General features: G+C 31.0%; 4 protein-coding genes across 9 annotated transcripts; all 4 read left to right on the top strand.

The window, feature by feature from the left end:
* Nucleotides 1-2,128: 2,128 nt before the first annotated feature.
* On the top strand, nt 2,129-4,937 carry LOC138185770 (protein regulator of cytokinesis 1-like). Of its 2 annotated transcripts, XM_069124954.1 has the most exons (2): nt 2,129-2,415; nt 2,483-4,937. In XM_069124954.1, the coding sequence occupies exon 2, from the start codon at nt 2,530-2,532 to the stop codon at nt 4,240-4,242; it is 1,713 nt and encodes a 570-aa protein (XP_068981055.1). In that variant the 5' UTR covers nt 2,129-2,415; nt 2,483-2,529; the 3' UTR covers nt 4,243-4,937. The 2 variants fall into 2 exon arrangements, with proteins under 2 accessions (XP_068981055.1, XP_068981053.1); XM_069124952.1 differs by having other exon boundaries at nt 2,129-4,937.
* Nucleotides 4,938-4,974: 37 nt separating this feature from the next.
* Nucleotides 4,975-11,954, top strand: LOC138185767 (WD repeat, SAM and U-box domain-containing protein 1). Of its 4 annotated transcripts, none has more exons than XM_069124941.1 (18): nt 4,975-5,321; nt 5,754-5,786; nt 5,909-6,069; nt 6,445-6,616; nt 6,831-6,976; nt 7,062-7,288; nt 7,421-7,653; nt 8,069-8,269; nt 8,536-8,678; nt 8,967-9,162; nt 9,313-9,458; nt 9,876-10,084; nt 10,196-10,467; nt 10,618-10,708; nt 10,799-10,893; nt 10,973-11,134; nt 11,256-11,403; nt 11,470-11,954. In XM_069124941.1, exons 3-18 carry the CDS (start codon nt 5,954-5,956, stop codon nt 11,637-11,639), a joined length of 2,727 nt encoding a protein of 908 aa, XP_068981042.1. In that variant the 5' UTR covers nt 4,975-5,321; nt 5,754-5,786; nt 5,909-5,953; the 3' UTR covers nt 11,640-11,954. The 4 variants fall into 4 exon arrangements, with proteins under 4 accessions (XP_068981042.1, XP_068981043.1, XP_068981045.1 ...); XM_069124942.1 differs by having other exon boundaries at nt 4,975-5,786; nt 11,470-11,654; nt 11,784-11,954; XM_069124944.1 differs by having other exon boundaries at nt 4,975-5,786; nt 6,445-6,744.
* Nucleotides 11,955-12,475: 521 nt separating this feature from the next.
* Nucleotides 12,476-14,214, top strand: Mlc-c (Myosin light chain cytoplasmic). Of its 2 annotated transcripts, XM_069124955.1 has the most exons (5): nt 12,476-12,722; nt 12,846-12,873; nt 13,441-13,481; nt 13,612-13,917; nt 14,035-14,214. In XM_069124955.1, exons 1-5 carry the CDS (start codon nt 12,491-12,493, stop codon nt 14,139-14,141), a joined length of 714 nt encoding a protein of 237 aa, XP_068981056.1. In that variant the 5' UTR covers nt 12,476-12,490; the 3' UTR covers nt 14,142-14,214. The 2 variants fall into 2 exon arrangements, with proteins under 2 accessions (XP_068981056.1, XP_068981057.1); XM_069124956.1 differs by lacking the exon at nt 13,441-13,481 and having other exon boundaries at nt 12,610-12,722.
* Nucleotides 14,215-16,932: 2,718 nt separating this feature from the next.
* On the top strand, nt 16,933-19,449 carry Oda (Ornithine decarboxylase antizyme). The gene is given in 5 exon segments (XM_069124968.1): nt 16,933-17,031; nt 17,033-17,134; nt 17,275-17,524; nt 17,615-17,771; nt 17,927-19,449. Coding segments are annotated over 4 exon segments (564 nt in total). The 5' UTR covers nt 16,933-16,935; the 3' UTR covers nt 17,731-17,771; nt 17,927-19,449.
* The last annotated feature ends 73 nt before the right edge of the window (nt 19,450-19,522 follow it).

Here is a 19,522-nt window from a genome sequence, read left to right as displayed (position 1 = left end):
CAAGGTTCAAGTATTTTTATCCAATGGCAATTACACGGAGGATCAACCGATTCGGAGATCCTCATTGAATTTAGCGTGCTCGTATCAAACCAATGATCATCTGATTGTTGAAAATTACGTTCTCCGATTCAACTGCTACATTTCCAGTAAATTCATCGAAGATCTTTTCTACCTCTCTAAAGGTTCAGGAATTCTTTTATCGACCTTGAAAATAGCTGGAACAAATTATGCTTTCTATCAAGTCGCTGACGTTTCCATTCACGAAACTGTTAACCAGATCGCCAATTACCATGGATTTGTTTCCAAGCCACCTAGCCGTGCGGCGTTGTGTCAATCGAGGATAAACAAAGATTGCGGACAGATCAAATACGAGCCGCAAAGCGTGGAAGCATTCAAAGGGTTCCCTTATAAGAAATACAGTCCACCAGATGGGAAAATTGCTAGTGGCAACAAAAAGGAATTTTTCGAATTGGATGAATATGGTGCAGATCGATGGACACGAGTCAATTTCCCTGACGTGAATTGTTACAATCAGACGCACGTGTCTTTCGACATTATTTGGTACCTCACTATGCCTCACCGTACCGACGATATTCAGATATACGTGAGTAACGAAAATTACACATCAACGGAACCGCTATCCAGGCGTCATTTAGATCTTGATCCACTTTGCACGGTACAATATCATGGAGCAATCCCACCTCGGCAATTGATCATATCATGTCCAATTTCGTTGGAGAAATATCGTCGATTAAATAAACTGAAAGAATTATTGCTGTTAAGTATATGGAATATATATGACACTGCGTTCGGATTTTATCAAGTTATAGATATTAAAGAACTGTCAAGGGAACAGTCATACGAAAATATATTGCGTAAATGTCAATTAATAAATTAACATAAAACTTTTATTCATTTAAGCATTGCGTTGTTTTTTTAATATTATGTATTTATGTAATTACAATAATGTTGACCGTATTTTACTACACCACATATTTTACACTAATATTTTATACTAGTTTACTCATTAAATATAACAGGTAAAATGTTGTAATAAAAAATATAATCTTCTTATAAGTAGCAAGAAGTAGCATGACCTTAACTTCCCAAACGTCTTATCGATAAAACATTCTATCATGAACTATTTCTATTTGCCGGGAAACGTAGATAATTAATTTGATATCTTAAAAAATGCCATACTGATTGTATCACAAATCAAACATGATATTTTCATTGTACTTTATCAAAAGTCAATATAAATAGAATCAATAATATACAATATTAATATAATTATCAAGAAGAAATATGTAATTTTCATTAAGTTACAATGTTTGTATTAGAAATGTTAAATATATTTCATAAAAGATATATTTTCATGAAAATGTTCTCATTTAGATATTTATTTTCTTCCGGCGAGGGTACTTTGTAAATATGATTAACAAATACGTGAACAAATCTGGCGCGAAGTCATCAGGTGGCACCACGTATCTCACAAGGGATACTACGGACATGGCTCTCGCCGATTTGAATGAAAAGTGTGGTTAGTTTAATATATACGTGAAATAAACATAATTTTAATTTTAGTTGTACATATTATTTATTATTGATAACTATTTATAATCATTCATTAATCTGTATATTTAATTTTCCTGCCATGAATTAGTTATGAATAGTTATGAACAATCTCCTCAATTTTATATTAGGTAAGCTGACAGCACTTTGTCATTTAAAATCGAAAGCATACTTATCGAACAACGAAGATGAAATATTAGAGTTATCGCTGCACTTGAAGAACCCGGACTTTTTCAACTTCAAAGTTAATCCATTTATTGCTCAGTCGAAGTCTCTTATCTAATTAATTCAATTAAGATATTGAAGAGTTCAAATTTTAATGAGTCCAGATTCATGCTTGTTTTTAAATTATCAACTGTATATCGCGACCAAAATGTTTTAGCGCTCTACGGTCAACAAAGGAAACCTAAATTCCCCAAACGTGTGCTTGCAATAAAGTAAAGGGATTTAAATATTTAAGTTTCTATTTTCTTACTGGTTCTTGACAATCAACCAATCGGAGAGGGTAGTAGATGGTAACATTTTAGTTACAGTCAGATAGGTGGATGGCGTCATTGTAGAATACGAATTCAAACGAACAACGGTCAATCGTGTTATAACGTGTAAAATTCGTTTTCTGACAGTATACCTGTCGTATTTATTCAGGGAACACATAGATTCACGGGAGTTTTTATTTTACGTGTTAAATTTTAATGTTTGATTGAAATATTTGAAAGAGAAAGAAATAAAAGAATGGCCGATTCGTCCGAATGGGAACCGCTTATGCAGAAGATTACTGCAAAACTAAGAAGTACATTGACTCAATTGCACGGAATATGGGAAGAAATAGGATATAATCAAGAAGTACGTTCGATATATTGCAAACAAGTATTTGATCATATAGAAGATTTATTAGGCGATATGGTTTCAGAGTCAAAGCTGAAAAAAGAAACGATATTAGTCAATGTTAAAGATTTGATGGACCAAATAGGTGTTCTAACGAAAGAATTAGGAACAAATATTACAAATGCTGGATATGAAAATCTATCATTAAAGGAAGTAGAAGAGGCGCTGCGCGCTGATCTACAAAATTTACAATATTGCAAAACACAACGTGTGACTCATTTAAAAAAATTGCTTGCAAAGGAAAAATCCCTTTGTAAGGTATTAGGCACTCAACCAATTAATATAGAAGAAAAATTGCCTTCCGAAGAAGAACTTAAGAGTTTTGAACTCTACCTTGAAAAACAAGAAGGTGAGAAATGTCGTTTAGAAACCATTTTTAACGAACAACGTAGAGCAATTGTTAGAATGATGGATGATTTGGGCACATCTCCATCATCTAGTTTTCAACATATAGTATATGAAGATGATGAAAATTATGTCTTTAGCAATAGCAATATGAATAAACTAAGAGAACTTAGAGAAGAATTAGAACATAAAGTGAATAGTGCAAAGGAACATGTTGAAGACATTAGACAAGAATTAATTGCATTATGGAAATATCTTAACGAACCTGAACATATTTGTCAGTCATTTCTTAGCAGTTACGAAGGATATAGTGTAGCAACTATAAATGCACTAACCACAGAATTGGAGCGATGTAAAGAAAAACGGAAGCAGAATATTGCTAAATATGTGTCACAAGTAAGATCTGAGTTGGTCAAACTATGGGATTTATGTAAATTCAGTGAAGAGCAAAGAAAAGAGTTTATTTATTTTTATTCCCATACATATACAGAAGATTTATTAACATTGCATGAACTGGAAGTAAAAAGGATCCAAGAGTTCTATAATACAAATAAGTCTATATATGAACTCTTACAGGAGCGTGATGATTTGTGGACAAAAATGAAAGAATTGTTACAGCGTGCAAATAATCCAGATCGTTTTTATAATCGTGGTGGTCAGCTATTAATGGAAGAAAAGGAACGTAAAACCATCCAGAAAAAGCTGCCAAAAATCGAAGAGCAATTAAGGAATTTAATAAAGGAATATGAAAATATGCATGAAGAAATATTTACTATAAATGGAATGTCAGTAGAGGAACTATTGAAAGAATCATGGGAACATTTAAACGAAGAAAAGGAGTCTATAAAGAAGGCTAGAAAAGAAGGAAAAGATAAATCAGCAAAGAAAGCAACACCAATTGTTTCTAAAATTCCTTCTAAAGCTGCTTTAAGCTCATCCAAAAAAGGTATATTCAGTATTCGTCGTCATACACCACTTAATTACTCAAAGAGGAAACTTTTCTGTAGTCCTTCTCCAAATACTTCAGCAAAACGTAGAAATAGGAGCACAGGAACAAGTGGATCTAAAAGTAAAGGAAACAGTGCAATTTCTAAAAAAGCATTGAAATCAAAAAATAATCATAAAAACGAGAATTCCATGTTACAAAGTTCAACAGCTACTGACACAACATATAGTAAATTTGAAGAACACTTAGAGGATAAGAAAGAACTACGAAGTTCTTTATTGCCAGAAAAGATATTAGCAAATGCAAGTAAATCTAGAAGGAGAAGATCAATACGAACACCTGCTAAGCCACTAAGAAAAAATTTACCATTACCAAAAACACCAACAACTTCAGAATCATCACAATTGCAATTACATAAATCACCACGTAGCCCTAGGATAGCACAATCATCAAGGCTTGTCACTATATCAACACCATTACCTATAATTTTTTGAAACAACATAAAAATGTTTTATATAGTTATATCAATATGAATTATAAGCTAAAATATTAAACATTTTGTAAATATTTTTATTTTCTTACATATTTTAGTATTAATATAACATATTTTCTATTTCATATCATGTTATGAATATATTATACTTCACTTTATTAATATTTATTAATTAATGTGACATAAATGTATAAATTAAATTTTCTCACAGAATTTCATCACTATTCAATAAAAAAAAATTGATAGGATATTTCATGTTATTTTCTTGTATATGTACATACATGTTATTATTTTGAAACTAAATAGTCTTCCAACTGAGCCAGATGGCAGAATCAACTTGATATTTTAAAAATAATTTCATAAATAAAACTTCGAGTTCACGTATCACTATATCCTAACAATAATGCTAATTCTGCATATTGCTGTTATTATTAGCGATATCACCAGTGAGATTTTTTATGAAAGGAAAGTGATTATATATATTTTTTTATAAGATCGAGAGATTAAGAAACTACTTTTGCTAATGGGGATATTGAGCAAACATAGATATCTTCGAAAATAATATTTGATTGTTGCGAATAAAGAGAAGATAAATTAAAACAAAATATTTCAAAACATATATTCATGTACAGCTCCAATATTTTTAGTATTCTTGGTATTTTAAAAATATTTTTAATCAAATAAAATATATTTTCAAAATGACACATAATCTAAAAGAAAATAATCTATATATTTACTATTTGAAATAATATTTTATCCAAATACATCATTTAAATAATCGTTTTTAAATATTCTATTTGTGGATGACCAAACCAGTTTGCTTATAGTCGTTTAAACTTCATACATATCGATTTTATAGCCTTAGTAGACATGCGTTGACATATTATCGTTATAGAATGCTTTGTACGCAGAACTTGATGTTTTATGAGTTTCGTTTCTTACCTGAAAGAGACAGCATGTGATACATTACCGAAATAAATCTTCCTTAGCAAGTATGCAACATGTTATGATCGAATCTATCGTTCCAATAAACCTGTATCTTAGTATTTGATTTCAAATTGCATCGATTCATTTATTAACGTAAGTAATCTCTTATCGCATTTCTTTATGTATTATTTCCTTCAAAGTAATATTTTCACAGTGAGAGGTTGAAAACTTGTACAATTTGTATGACACGACGATTACGGTATAAAATTATTCCCAATAATCTTTTATATATGTTTTCTTTCTACTTCATCCAATTTCTTTTTTATTTCAATTACGATACTACATATATCCTATCCAGTGAATCCACGTACATACACGCGTACTTATATATATATATATATAGTATATTGAGCAATGTCAAGGTCACGGATGTTCCACGTTTCTTTACACCGCGTATTCTTCATATTTTGCTTATGACATTATGTCCACAACTACTTGTGCCGCGAAACGATTTGCATTGTAGCTTACAATAAAAAAGTTAAGGTAATTTGCACAAAAATACTTAAAGTGCTTTTAATGTTGCAGACGAAAACGAATGAGAGATGTGTTGCATACTATGTAAGTAAAATATTTTGTTAATAGCATATCAATAATATGTATAAATATAAGAACGAAATAGTTATATTTGATTCTACTTCGTACTTATCTTGCTTTTTACGGTATATCGTACGTTGCTCCAGGCTGATATTATAGATATATGAAAGAAATTAATAACAAAATCATATATGAAGATGACCACCACGATAGGAGACGTACAAACTCTGCAAACTTTAACGTCACACACCAGTGACGTTACGAGTATTGATTTTGCGAGCGATTGCGTACTTGTAACTGGATCTGGGTAAGAAAGTTATCAAAGTTTAGGGGTTTATATATAAATGAATTTTTTATCAAATAAATAATTGTAGTTGTACGGGTTTGTCTCGAATTGATTTTTGTAAAATCACATAATTTTCATTTTCAACACTAAATCGCGATATAGATTATCTTTTATAATATCGATCGATCCATCCCCTATATTGTGTTATATTACTGTTTAATATGATTGATATATACTCCTCGTTAAGTTATATATTATATATTATATAGTAAGTTAAATAAGTTATATAATAGTTCATTAAGTTGTACTTTTCGGTGCTTAAGTCCGGTTACATAGGTATACTTATTTCCAGTTACAGTAATTAAGCTGACATGGGCTTGTATATGTTCTTTTTAGAGATAAACGTGTCAGAGTTTGGCAATGGCGATTAGGCGAAGGGTACGTAGAGGCATATTTTTCGCCGTTGCAGGGGCACAAATACGGAGTTACATCTGTCAAAGTGAGCCCACAATCGACGATGCTAGCTTCGGCTAGTATAGATGGGACAACGTTGCTATGGAATTTACGAGTAAGTTAATTACGAGTTAGTAAGATCGAAATGAAATTTGATATCATGAAAAAAAGTGGTGAATCTCAAATATGAAATCCCAGTTTTGGCAATTCATACGTCTGTAAGATACAGATTCCTATATACACGTATGTACATATGCACTAAATCTTCACGCTGCCATTAGCAATTAGTATAAAGATGTACGAAAGAGGTATCGTGATATCCTTTGCAGACAGGATCAAAAATTCATACGATGGTTCAAGTAGGCGGAGAAACTGTAAGAGTTTGCAGATTTTCACCCGATTCGACGTTACTTGCAACTGCCGGAGATAATGGACAGGTTTGTCTTTGGGATTTGATTCGACGCAATTTAGTTAGGTGAGATTCTTTTTATTCTCCTGATACTTTCTATATATCAGAGTACTCGACGAATCGGGCAGTAACAATTTGAATCCGTATACAGATATTTTCAAAAACATGAAGGTGCTGTGCAGAGCGTATGCTTTTCACCGGATACCAGTTGGTTAGTAACTACTTGTACGTTTGGTGTCATGAAATTATTCGCCACCAGCGATATCATCGACTCGTGCTTTATCGATAACCAAGCGATTACTGCCCTCGCCTCAATAGATGATGCTCATGATTTAGGTGTCGTATCTTGCGACTTTTCAACCTGCCAAAAGATTACAAGTACATAAAAAATTATAAAACCTACTATCGTCTTTCAAAAACGATTCAAGCCAGGAATTCGATTGACTTCGATCACTACAAATGTTATGTTTACTGTTAAATTTACCAATGTATGAACTGTTTCGTGTTTAGGTAACGAACCATTCACAAAAGTGTACCAACTAGTTACTTGCGGTAATGATCATTACGTAAAATTATGGGAGATAACTGTGATACAGTCGAAATGCGAAACATCCACCGTGAAAATAAGCCTGTGCAGAATCATGGAAAAACACAGTAGTGCCTTAACTTGTGTTTGTTTCAATGCGAACGGATTATTCATCGCTAGTAGCGGCCTCGACAAAACAGCGGTAATCTGGGAAACGGTACGAAACAAAAGAAACAAGAGATAACTATCAGACAATACGTAAAGTCCCCCTTATCGCACAAAGTAAATGCATTACTATGATATTTACGCTGTATATATGAATCTATATGTATAGTGATAACTATATAATTATGCTCTTTAGAACAAAAGTTGGAATAGCTTATTTGTAGAGTGATCTACGTACATAATTTCTTAACTTGATTATCGTATCACTTCGTGAAACTTCTATAGACATTTACATATACAGGGTGTTTCATTTATATTGGATTCGTTAACATTATATAAGTTATTTATGCTGATTTGTGAATTAATCATATTCGAGATAAACAAAACATTCCGTATATTGACAATGATATTATGATTATTAGCTTTTTTATTTCATCCCCCAATCTTTTTATTCCGATATTTTTCAGGATACCGGAAAAGTGATGGCGATAACAACAGGACATAACAGATATGTAGCATGCTGTGCGTTCTCGAGAGATGGAAATTTATTAGCTACAGGTTCCAACGATAAATCCGTAATTGTTTGGGATCTTAAAGGAAACTTATGCTTCGACTCGGAACTCGCACGACGATTTACACCTGCCTTATTTTTAGATAATCACGAAGAGGTAAGATATAAATATATGTAATGAGTACGAGCAATAAGCGAAGCTCTAGATCTTCTTTATGATTCTCGATAAATCTCTAATTTTTTGTTGCGGACATGGAAAGTTGCAAACACTGATCGATTTTACGTTCGCACTATATCGCTTCTATTACACCAATTACCATATCTACTAGGCTAATTATACCCTTCCATCATTTGAATCGTATACGTAAATAATTACACGTCTATAGAGTTTGGTAAAATGAAACTTCCTCACCTTACCTGTAGAGCGTCGAATATGAACAAACTGTAATGGAAAACGCGGAAACATCTGTTAATGATGTTCAACTAATTCAAAGATTAGAAGAGCACGGTGGAGTAATAAACAGCGTAGCTTTCTACGGAAATCATCTTATCGCTTCTGGATCTGGGTTAGTCATATCTAACATAGTTAAATAATTCAGTATACAAGATATCATTTTTTAAATATTTTATTTATATAATGCCAAACTTGTAAGATATTACTAGGTTAAAAATATACAGGGTGTATTACGCAACCTGACTAAACTGCAACTCTAAGACGATAGAAGATATGAATGACAAAAATGTCATTCGACAAAACAAAATGATTTATAACGATGCATATTGTTTGGTCCAGTTGTGTAAAATATTCTGTATTGCGTTATTTCTTTCATTGCTTAATTGTGATAAATACTCAGGGACAAGTTAATACGAGTTTGGAGCATTGAGACCGAAGAAGGAGCCAATGCCGAAATTATTACGAAATTTCAAGAGAAATCTTATAGCCCGTTGGATGGTCATAAATATAGTATAAACCATGTGGAATTTAGCCCTTGTGGTCGTATGCTTGCCTCCTGCTCCTTAGATGGAACTGTTATCATCTGGGATACCGAGGTATTAACCAATAGCACGATTATAAAACGTGGGAGATTATCAACGTTTTGATAGTTATATAGAAAAAAGCCTCGCATATAACAGGCGTTCGTTAAACTGCAGATTAAGCTCATTACATATTATCGATTCTCCGTCATTAATTTTACGTAGAACGGTTCTCAAGCAAAATCTTCCTTCGTGAATTCGGGATCCGGTATCCGTGTTTGTCGATGGTCACCGGATGGTACTAAAATTGCTACAGCTGGAGATGATGAAAGGACGACATTATGGGATGTGAATAATATGGAGGAACTTTGGTACATGCTTCAAACTTTTTATATATGTAAATCGAATCTCGATTTCAATTGGTTTGTTATTCTTTATATGCATATAATGTCGTACATATAATATGTATGAGATTACAGGGTAGCCTCCTTCGAACTATTCAACATTCATCTGAATCAATTTTCGCAAAAAGTTAGTATTTAATTATTCGAGTTATTATCCAAGTGAGTCCAATTATGTGCATCACCCTGTATATACGTACAAATACACGTATATGTATGTAAAATAGTGTATATGTAATATATATGTATTGTATATATTATATATTATATAAAAGTATTTAAAAGATTACGCAAAAGTGTATATAATATAATGAATCTATGAAAATATTGTTTTTGCTCTATATAAATTGCAAAATATTATTAAGTTGTTGCAAACGTATGTCACAGCATTTTCAGTGGTCATGCCGATGCAATAAACGCGATTGCCTTTACACATGACTCTTGTTACTTGATTACGGCATGCAACGAAGGTACTTGGAGGCTGTTTCAAATCAGTGATAACAAAAATTGTGAAGCGCTGATTATTTGTGGCGAAGCTCATGACTTAGGCGTCCAAGGGTGTGATTTTTGTCCAACATCTAATTTTATAACTAATGGTAAGCATGAATAGTAAAATAATGGAGTAGAATCCTGTTCATGAATTACTGTTAGTAAGTATAGTAAGTATGTGACTATGTATATGACTATTCTGCTATGTTGTATTACAGGAAGAAGTGAGAATATAATTACCAACAAAAATTCTTATCTATTAGCAACTGGTGGCAATGATTCCTTGGTTAAGTTATGGGAAATAACAATTGACAAAGTTAACGTAATCTCATCAGATAGTAGTGGAAGCAGTAGCGGTGATGTACGATATAAAGAAAGAAGATCTTTCGCCGGACATGGTGGCAATGTGACTTGTGTTCGATTTCCTCCGATTCAAAGCGAAATCTTAGGAAGCGTAGCTACTGATAGAACGGCGCGTATATGGAATGTAGTGAGTAAACATCCTATCCTTTCCTTTCTCTTCACGAAGAACAGACTTTTCGCTAAATGGTAATATGTTGGGCTAATAATAAAAAAAGTTTATTAAAAATTAATTTACGCAATAATTTATAACACGAAGTAACGAAAAATGTGGTTTTAGTACTCTGGGACGTGTTTATACGTGCTAGAAGAGCATGAAAGTCTTGTAACTGCCTGCGCTTTTTCGCAAGACACTTCTCTTTTTATTACAGGTTTTGATCAATTAATATATTATATTATCCAATGCATATTTTCTTGATTGATTTTTTACTACATTAACAATTATTTTGAATCATTCGTAGGTGCTCTAGATAAAACTGTCTTAATCTGGAAAATACCTCAACAATTGATTTCGCAAAATATATTAATAAATAACTTAAAAAATAACAGAAAAAGGGTATGATTTTAAAACATGATGATATAATATTTCGTGTCATCGCATCAGTTATAGGTACGTTTAATTTTTAACATAAAAGGTTGCGGACTGGAAAATCGATGATACGTTAAGATGGTTAGACGAAATAGGCTTACCGATGTTAATTAAGAAAGCTAATACGCTTTCTTTAACGGGACGACATTTACTTTCCCTATCGGAAAATGAATTAACAAACAGACTGGACATAGAACAAGATGAAGAGGTATATTGTCAAAAAACCACAAATAATCGAAGTTATTTTTTTAACTAACTCGTTTTCTACTGTGCTTGTTTCGTAATTATTTACAAAGAAGTACACTTTACCGATTTACAATTGATTTTAGACAGCGGAAGCATTTAAAACACAACTGTACTGGTTAAAACGTGAAGACAATAATTCTTCAGAAATCCCTATAGACGATAGCGAAATATCTCACGAATTTTTATGCCCTATCACGCATGAAATAATGAAAGAACCCGTCCAATGTTCTGGTAAACAATACAAACAGGGATCATAATAAAAAGTATTTGATATTCTAGTAAGTATCTTATTTTCAGATGGATTTACATATGAAAAAGCTGCTATAAATGAATGGTTTTTATGTGGGAAATATACAAGTCCAATGACGAACAAACCTCTTCGAGATACTTCATTTACCCCAAACGTTGTACTCAGGAATGCGATATACACTTTTCTTCATGGAAATCGACCAACTGATGACAATTAAGTGTTGCATCTAATGGTGTGTAAACCAGGATATAAAATGTAACTTCAAAGAAGCTTTTTTCTTTTTTCTTTTTATATATCTACATACTATATACATACTACTATATTATACATCCACCTGACACGAATTTTTCTTACACTTGAGGTTATGCACTCTCATGAACGGGTATATGAAGTTTTAAAAGGAACAAATAATAAATACGCACAAAAAGTTGTTAACAAACTAATCAACAAAATCGATATAACATAGCAAATATGTACGTACATTTGTGAGAATTTTGTAAACATCTGCTAATAAATATATTAATTGTATAAACACACTGTTCTTTTTTTAAATAGAAATTATATCTGTCTTTATTAGAAATTGTTATCGATATTTTTACTTTATTATACTTTGTATCATATCGCCAAGTCTATTCTATACTTCATCTGTGTGTAAGGCCAAGGTCTATTGATGATAGAAGACATGTAGCATATACCAGAAATATATACATATGCACTTATTTACACAAAGTAAAAACATAGCAACCTTTTGAAAAAAAAAGCAAAACTATGTATGCTTAGATACAATATGATTCATTGTACATATATGTACTAAGGTTAGAAATCACAATCTATAATATAAGAATAGAATATTAAGTATTAGAATCTTATGTTCTTGAAGACCAATACTATAAAAATGAATAAACCATTAAGCAAACTATTAATAATTTTTCAATTGAGGTTACTCATTATTATATGACTATCACAGTCACAATTTCCATGTAGAACAATATAATTCTTTGAATTTCATTTCCGTTTCCTTATTTTATTTTAACCATTATATTTACTAAACATTCGATCGGGTTGTAAATGTCAGAAATTTTTACACAATTTTTAAAAAATCCAGCTTCGGTGTTGATTAATTTTATCGTTTTATATGCGTCACATTCCAATAAAACCGATGACTACATAAATTCTCTGAATACTACTGGCTTGAAAAACTTGGTACGATCGAGGCGCTCGTTGTCCAACGTACATATATACACGTTCGCGGTAAAAAGATACGTACTGTGTGTGTCACTAACGATAGTCAAGCAAAATGGTTTGTATTTTTATGCACTGTCTTTTGTTTTTTTTGTAATATTTTGTTGAAATACATATAAATATGTTCAAACAAATGTGTCGGTGAGAAAAAGATATACTTATATATTATACATATTTTTAGGCATCTTACTCGGAGGATCAGTTAGCAGGTACGTAAATGCGAATGAGATCATTGACACCAAGCAGAATAAAATTAAAGAAGGGCGGACAGATGGTTCTCGATGTTCAATTTAGGTCAAGAATATCCTTTACCTTATTAGACTCACCCTGGTGACATCGAATTACGTGTCGGTGATTTCCTTTTATGGTTAGGTATCTGAAAGAAATAGCAGCAGAAAAGAAGAAACGAAGACAGAACACGAATAACATTGCGTCGTAACAACCGTGGAACCTTTATATTCGGTTTTAACTCGTTTCTGAATGTAGTTTTGTTGGTATATTTGTGATAGGCAATATATATACATATATATGTATATATATATATATATACATATACATATTTTGTTACAAACTTCAAGATTTATTGATATTCTGTATTGTTATCTTTGTTTGGAAAAAATACAATACAATATTTAATATATATTATTTGGATTTCTACGCGTATTTGTTACAATTATCATTATTCGTTTCATCTTTTAAAAGGTGGAACCTTATCATTTAATATATACTTAAATATATGCATATATATATTTAAAATACACAATGTATGGTTGTAGTTATCAAGAATTAGCTAACAGAATGATGTCATCAATTGAGGGTAAATAAATTTATTATTCATAGAAACTATCATCTTTTAAATTAAATTCTGACTTACTTAGGCATATTTATGTAAAGTATAATTTTATGTATCTATTATTTATAATTATGAAATTCTTTTTACTGCATAGAATTTCAAGAGGCATTTCAACTGTTTGACAGTCGAGGAGATGGAAAAATTCACGTAGCCCAAATTGGTGATGCATTGCGCGCTCTAGGACAAAATCCAACTGAGTCAGATGTTAAAAAATTTACTCATCAACACAAACCTGATGAACGTATTAGTTTTGAAGTGTTTCTACCAATTTATCAAGCTATAAGCAAAGCTCGCACATCTGATACAGCTGATGATTTTATAGAAGGATTACGTCACTTTGATAAAGATGGAAATGGTTTCATTTCTTCTGCTGAACTGAGACACCTTTTAACCACACTAGGTATGTATGACAATATTTTTGACAATATTTTTTTAGTAATTATCGATTACATGATCATATCATATATAATTCATTTTCTAATTCACAGACTAATTAATTACTTCTATTTTTTGGTAGGTGAAAAACTGAGTGATGAAGAAGTTGAAACCCTATTGGCTGGTCATGAAGACTCGCAGGGTAACATTAATTATGAAGATTTTGTTCGACAAGTGATGTGTGGTTAAATTCCCATCTTACTAGATACAAGTAATTATCATTCAGAGAAATTTGTATCTGCCATAAAGTATTTTTCAAGCATTTAATTCCTTTTATTTACTTGTATTGTATTTTATTACTATTGAATACTACATAAGATTATACATAATAGACATCCCAATATAATGCTTTATTAGAAGGATAGAATAACATTAATCTCCTTTTGTTTGTTTATATAATATAATATATTATGCCTTAATGCGAAGGATTCATAAAAGAGAATATTCAAAATTGAAACTAATGTGAAATTTAAAGAAAGGAAAGGATTTAATCATCCCATAAATCTTTTAATTTATGTATTAATTTGAGTAATTATTTTTAATATTTGCCATTAATTTTATATATTAGTATACATTTAGAACTTGTATGTAAATGGAAATATCCTTTCTTGTTATTTATAAATATGAAGAATTGTGCACTGACGAAAATAAAATTTATTAAAAGTGAAACCTAAGTACAAAATTTAGATATTTTTTATGCATTTAGTTATCTGAAATAAAAAATGGGACATGTACTTTTTTGAAATATATTTATAAACACCTCATTCCCGAAAAATATTAAAAGAGAGACAGCTTCATTAATTCACATATAAAGATATTAATATTGTTCTAAATGCTCATTAAAAGTTATTAATTGTGTAAATAGAACGTTATGAATGAAAAAATCTAATCGATTTGAATCGACTCGGTATAACTCGAATCGAATCGAATAAAGTCGACATTTAAGGAGGAGCGCTTCAGTATCGTCTCATTCGCCTGAATAGCACGGTTGCCTTGGTGTGTTAGTAACTCTACGATACTCTTATCGGATAGCGATCGCTGGTCTAGCGAATATTTCATTGTGGAAAAGTAAAAATTACGGCCGCCAAAATTTTACGAAGAAAGAAGTATGAGTATTAACTCCGGTTTACCATTAAGTAATTGTGGAAGTACTAAAAAAGGCATAATAATGCCAAGTTTAATATCCAGCAATTGGTAAGTGCCGTGCGACTACTGCGCCATTTCTGCCTTTGCTTGATCATCGCCATCTTATATTCTATTTATTGGAATTTATGTTATCCTTACAATTTTTCTTCAACCAAAATACTTCTTATAAAAGCTATATTAATAGCAAATGTCGAAAATCATTATTTTCTTTCATGAATAAAGATTTCATCAGAGGTACTTCAGAAATATGCAAACAACGCATTAATAATTCACATTACCTTTCAATTCTATCATTTATCTTGATAATAGTAAAAATCTTCGGATTTATAATGTATTTTATAATCACTGTTATATTCCCTTGTATGCTAGGAATACTTATAAACAAAATTATACATTAAAGAGATATAATATTTTGGAGTAAAGTGATTTGATAGAACAAATACAAACTAATTAAAATTAATGGTGGGAAAATAAAATGATAATGAAATCTTAACACGACCTATAATTTTTTGAAAGTATTATTTCCATAATATAATACGCTGCCACGTGAATCGTGAACATCCATCGCGTGACGTAGAATCGGCGCGTATGCGTCGACACATTGTACGTGTCAGCTGTTTCTTCTCTACATGTAAAGCACAAAAATCTAATAAACAAATTTTATTACTACTTTATTTCGACCGAATAAATTCCTTTTCATAAGAATAAATATCGAGTTTGCATTGATATTACAGCAGTTTTTACTAATTAGCAATATCGTATATATATAATACAAACTGTTATACTGAAACGGAAATAATCGTACATTAGATGTATATGTGTAATATATAGACAAAGCATAGAGATTTCTTACATAATTCTTATTGTAGTCTAGAAGTTGGCATGTGTGGAATAAAATCATGATATAATCATACTTTCAATATTAAATCATAGTTGAAAGAAAATAGTTGTCAAAACAAACTAATTTTACTGTAACGATATAAATAAAATATATAGTAATTAATTACTTCTTTCAAGCATTAAGTAACAAATGTGAAATCATCAATTTTCCACGGTGACAATTGCGTTATTTTTATTACGGTGCGAGCGATAACCAATCATATAAAACCGAACGGGAAGACGAAATGAGTCACTACGAATCTTCATGAAAATGCATATTCAGTTTTTATATAATTAGCAGTCTGAACAAAAATATCCACAATGCAATTTTAATCTCGTCTTTTTCCTCGTTTCACAATCGTACAAAGATAAATTTGAATGTACTTAGTAGAAATTCGTTGATAACGAATGTACTTATCTGCATGTACTGTATAAACAGTGATATCTAAATTTACAAGCGTATCTAAGCATACAAAGTCTTAATCATAATTATCTTCCTCAATAAGTTCACTTCATTATCGAGAAATGCTATATATATATATATATATGTTGAAAAATATTCTCTATCGCTAACATTAATCATGTGTTTGTTAGCTTCTTTGAACTATTCTATAATTAATTTCAATTTATGATATATTTGTCAATTTCATATCAACCGGTTTTATTAATATGTTTGAGTTCGAAATTCTATGATTTTCCATGAATACCTTATCTAATACATTACGCGCCACATACAAAGAAAGATAAAATACTTAAAAATATAAATAACCTGATAGATAATTAAAAAAAGGAAATTTAATTACTCAGACATTATTGTAATAAAAGTATATCAGACAATAATGATAACATAACTAATCGTGGGCACAATAAAATTTAATTGACAAATAAAGTTTTATAACTGATACATACTTTAGGTATATAAAATATGAATTGACGGAATATATGGAATTACAGTGACATGTCAAGTAAATATATGGACGAAAGTTTAGAGGAAGGCTCTAGATTCCAACAACATTATTGTATAACGTTGGGTGTGGGGCCTCTGTGGTGGTCCTGATGTGCCCCATGCCGCATTGTCTGTATCTACAGTCAACACAGAGAGCCGCGGCGTGGGGATCAAGCAGAGTCAGCTCTCTGTGAGCTCCCACATTGTTCAAGTGCGTATTTACAATTATTATATTGGATGAAAATATTTTTCTATATCATTATACTATTTAAAGTATTATATTTTCTATATTTAAATTTTCTCTGTATTTGTTTATAAGGTTTATATGTATAATTCCAATCATGTTTCTAGGAGGATGAATTATTGAAAGCTGTGCGAAATAGCGAATCATTACGCTTGACATTTACTCTACATTTGACGGAAAGCACATCCGTTGAATGGGAAACTGTAGTATGGCGTCATTGTCTTTATATTCGCGTGCCAAGCTGCCTTTTACCCGAAGGTTCGAAAGAAGGTTTCGTGTCTCTCCTGGAATACGCTGAAGAAACATTACGATGTACAAATATCATCATTTGTCTGCGTAAAGACAGAGCGGATCGAGGTACTTGTCGTCAACCGTTCTTTGACTCCAATGAAAATGATTATGAGGAGAAAAGTTTCTCGTCTAAAACACTTTGTTGTTATGGTTTAGCAATGCTGGTTCGTACCTTCATGTTTTTGGGCTTCACTGTACTACCGCCGACTCACTCCTTGGTACCACCAGGCAGTGATGCTGGCAATCTCTACATGATCTATGCCATCGAGTAGTCAACCAGAAGCTCGACTTCTCTTTCAAATTTAACGCACAGGTATTTTTTTTTTTTTGTTTTTGTTTTTGCGTAAATATTATCACTTTAACCAGTCCATTTTTTGTCGATCTAAGCTTCTAAGCTTTGCTATTTCCAAGTAACTCTTATCGTTTTTCTATACTTTTTTTTCTTTTTTGCCTTTTTCTCAATTACAGGGGCTAACAAGTACATAAACGGAGACGTATACGTTCTACAACCATCGGAACGGAAAATAAATTACAATCCAAAGGTCTTAAATAGTAAACGGAATTTCTTTCTTTTCTATTTTCTTTGCTAGTTTATGTTATTTACTACTAAGAAAAATCACAAGTTTAGGATTTAACGAAAAAATATATAAAAATTCAAAATTTTCATTTCGCAATTCGCTATGATCATAAAATAAATTATTGTATTAGAAACTAATGACTTCAAAAGATGTAAAGTATGTAAAATATGTCAAAAATAACATTTCCAGCACTATACACCTTGGCGTTAAATTTAAGAGAAATATCTTTATATGTATACGTACGTACATATATATATATATATATAGGGAGAGAGAGAGAGAGAGAGAGAGATAGGGAGAATGAGTGTGAGAGCGAGAGAGACATGAAGATGTACGGAGAAAAACGAAGAAATACAGAACAAACCGAAACTGATAGTCGGGTATATGTAGATCGCCAACATAACAGGTTGTGGGCGGAAATGTCGATTCATTCTCTTGAATACAATGTTAAGATCATATGAACAGCTGACGAAGCTTCCCACGTAAAAAATTTGACGGTATCAAGGCTTAAAAGTTACATAAACCTATGAAACGTCAAATTATAAAAGAAATTTACTACTAATAAATCTCAATGTTAATTGTATCAAATTGGATTTTACCGCGTTTTATTCTGTATTATTATACATTTTTAAAATCATTTGTAAGTATTATTGTTCTATATACACATATACAGATATTTTATACATGTAACGATGCGCAACTAGTGTTTGGTTTGTCTTAAATAATTAATTTTTGTCTAACTTGTATTTTTTACATGATGTATACAAATTCATTACTTTCCCAATAAAGATTAGTTCAAATAAAGCATCAACTTGTGATACAATTTATGAAACTTTGATATCATTCTGTATCTGTAATGAGATGTGCAAACATAATTCTAAACATAATCCCAATTAAAAGATATATTTATAATATTTAAAATATTTCGTTAAAATGTTTACTAAAACAATCAATTACACACTGGTAGCGATCGTTGTAACTGTAACTAGGTCGATATTTTCTTTTTGCTTTATTATGTTTAGGTATTTAAATAATATTTCTAATGGCAATGATTGTAATTATAATTATAATCTTTGGTAACCCGAATCAATTAACATTGTGGAGTTTGTTTTAGTAAATGCTTTCTTTAGTGTTGACTTGATAATAGATGACGTTAAATGACGTAAAAAAAGTGTTAATAGCTTGCTAGAAATATAGATAAGTACAGAATAATGAATTAGTATACGTTAACGCAAATAGTTTACGATTTATCTTGAATTTTCAATTGAAAATGAAACTCTCTGCGTTCTATTAAGTAGTATTGTATACTGTATTGATATAGTTGATTACGTGGAGATACATGTATGTTACATTTATTATTGTGGAATTACCGAAAACACTCTTGCTAAATAAAACTTTAGAAAAATGCATAAATTTTGTACTTCGTTCTATATCAGAAGAATTAAAGAAAAAATTAACTTTTATATGTATACCTTTGTATATACAA

This window comes from Bombus flavifrons, chromosome 12, assembly GCF_040668555.2.
Source record: "Bombus flavifrons isolate JBK064 chromosome 12, iyBomFlav1_principal, whole genome shotgun sequence".
Lineage (NCBI taxonomy): Eukaryota > Metazoa > Arthropoda > Insecta > Hymenoptera > Apidae > Bombus > Bombus flavifrons.
Note: the sequence above shows the minus strand (reverse complement) of the source record. Positions and strands in the feature narration are given on the sequence as shown.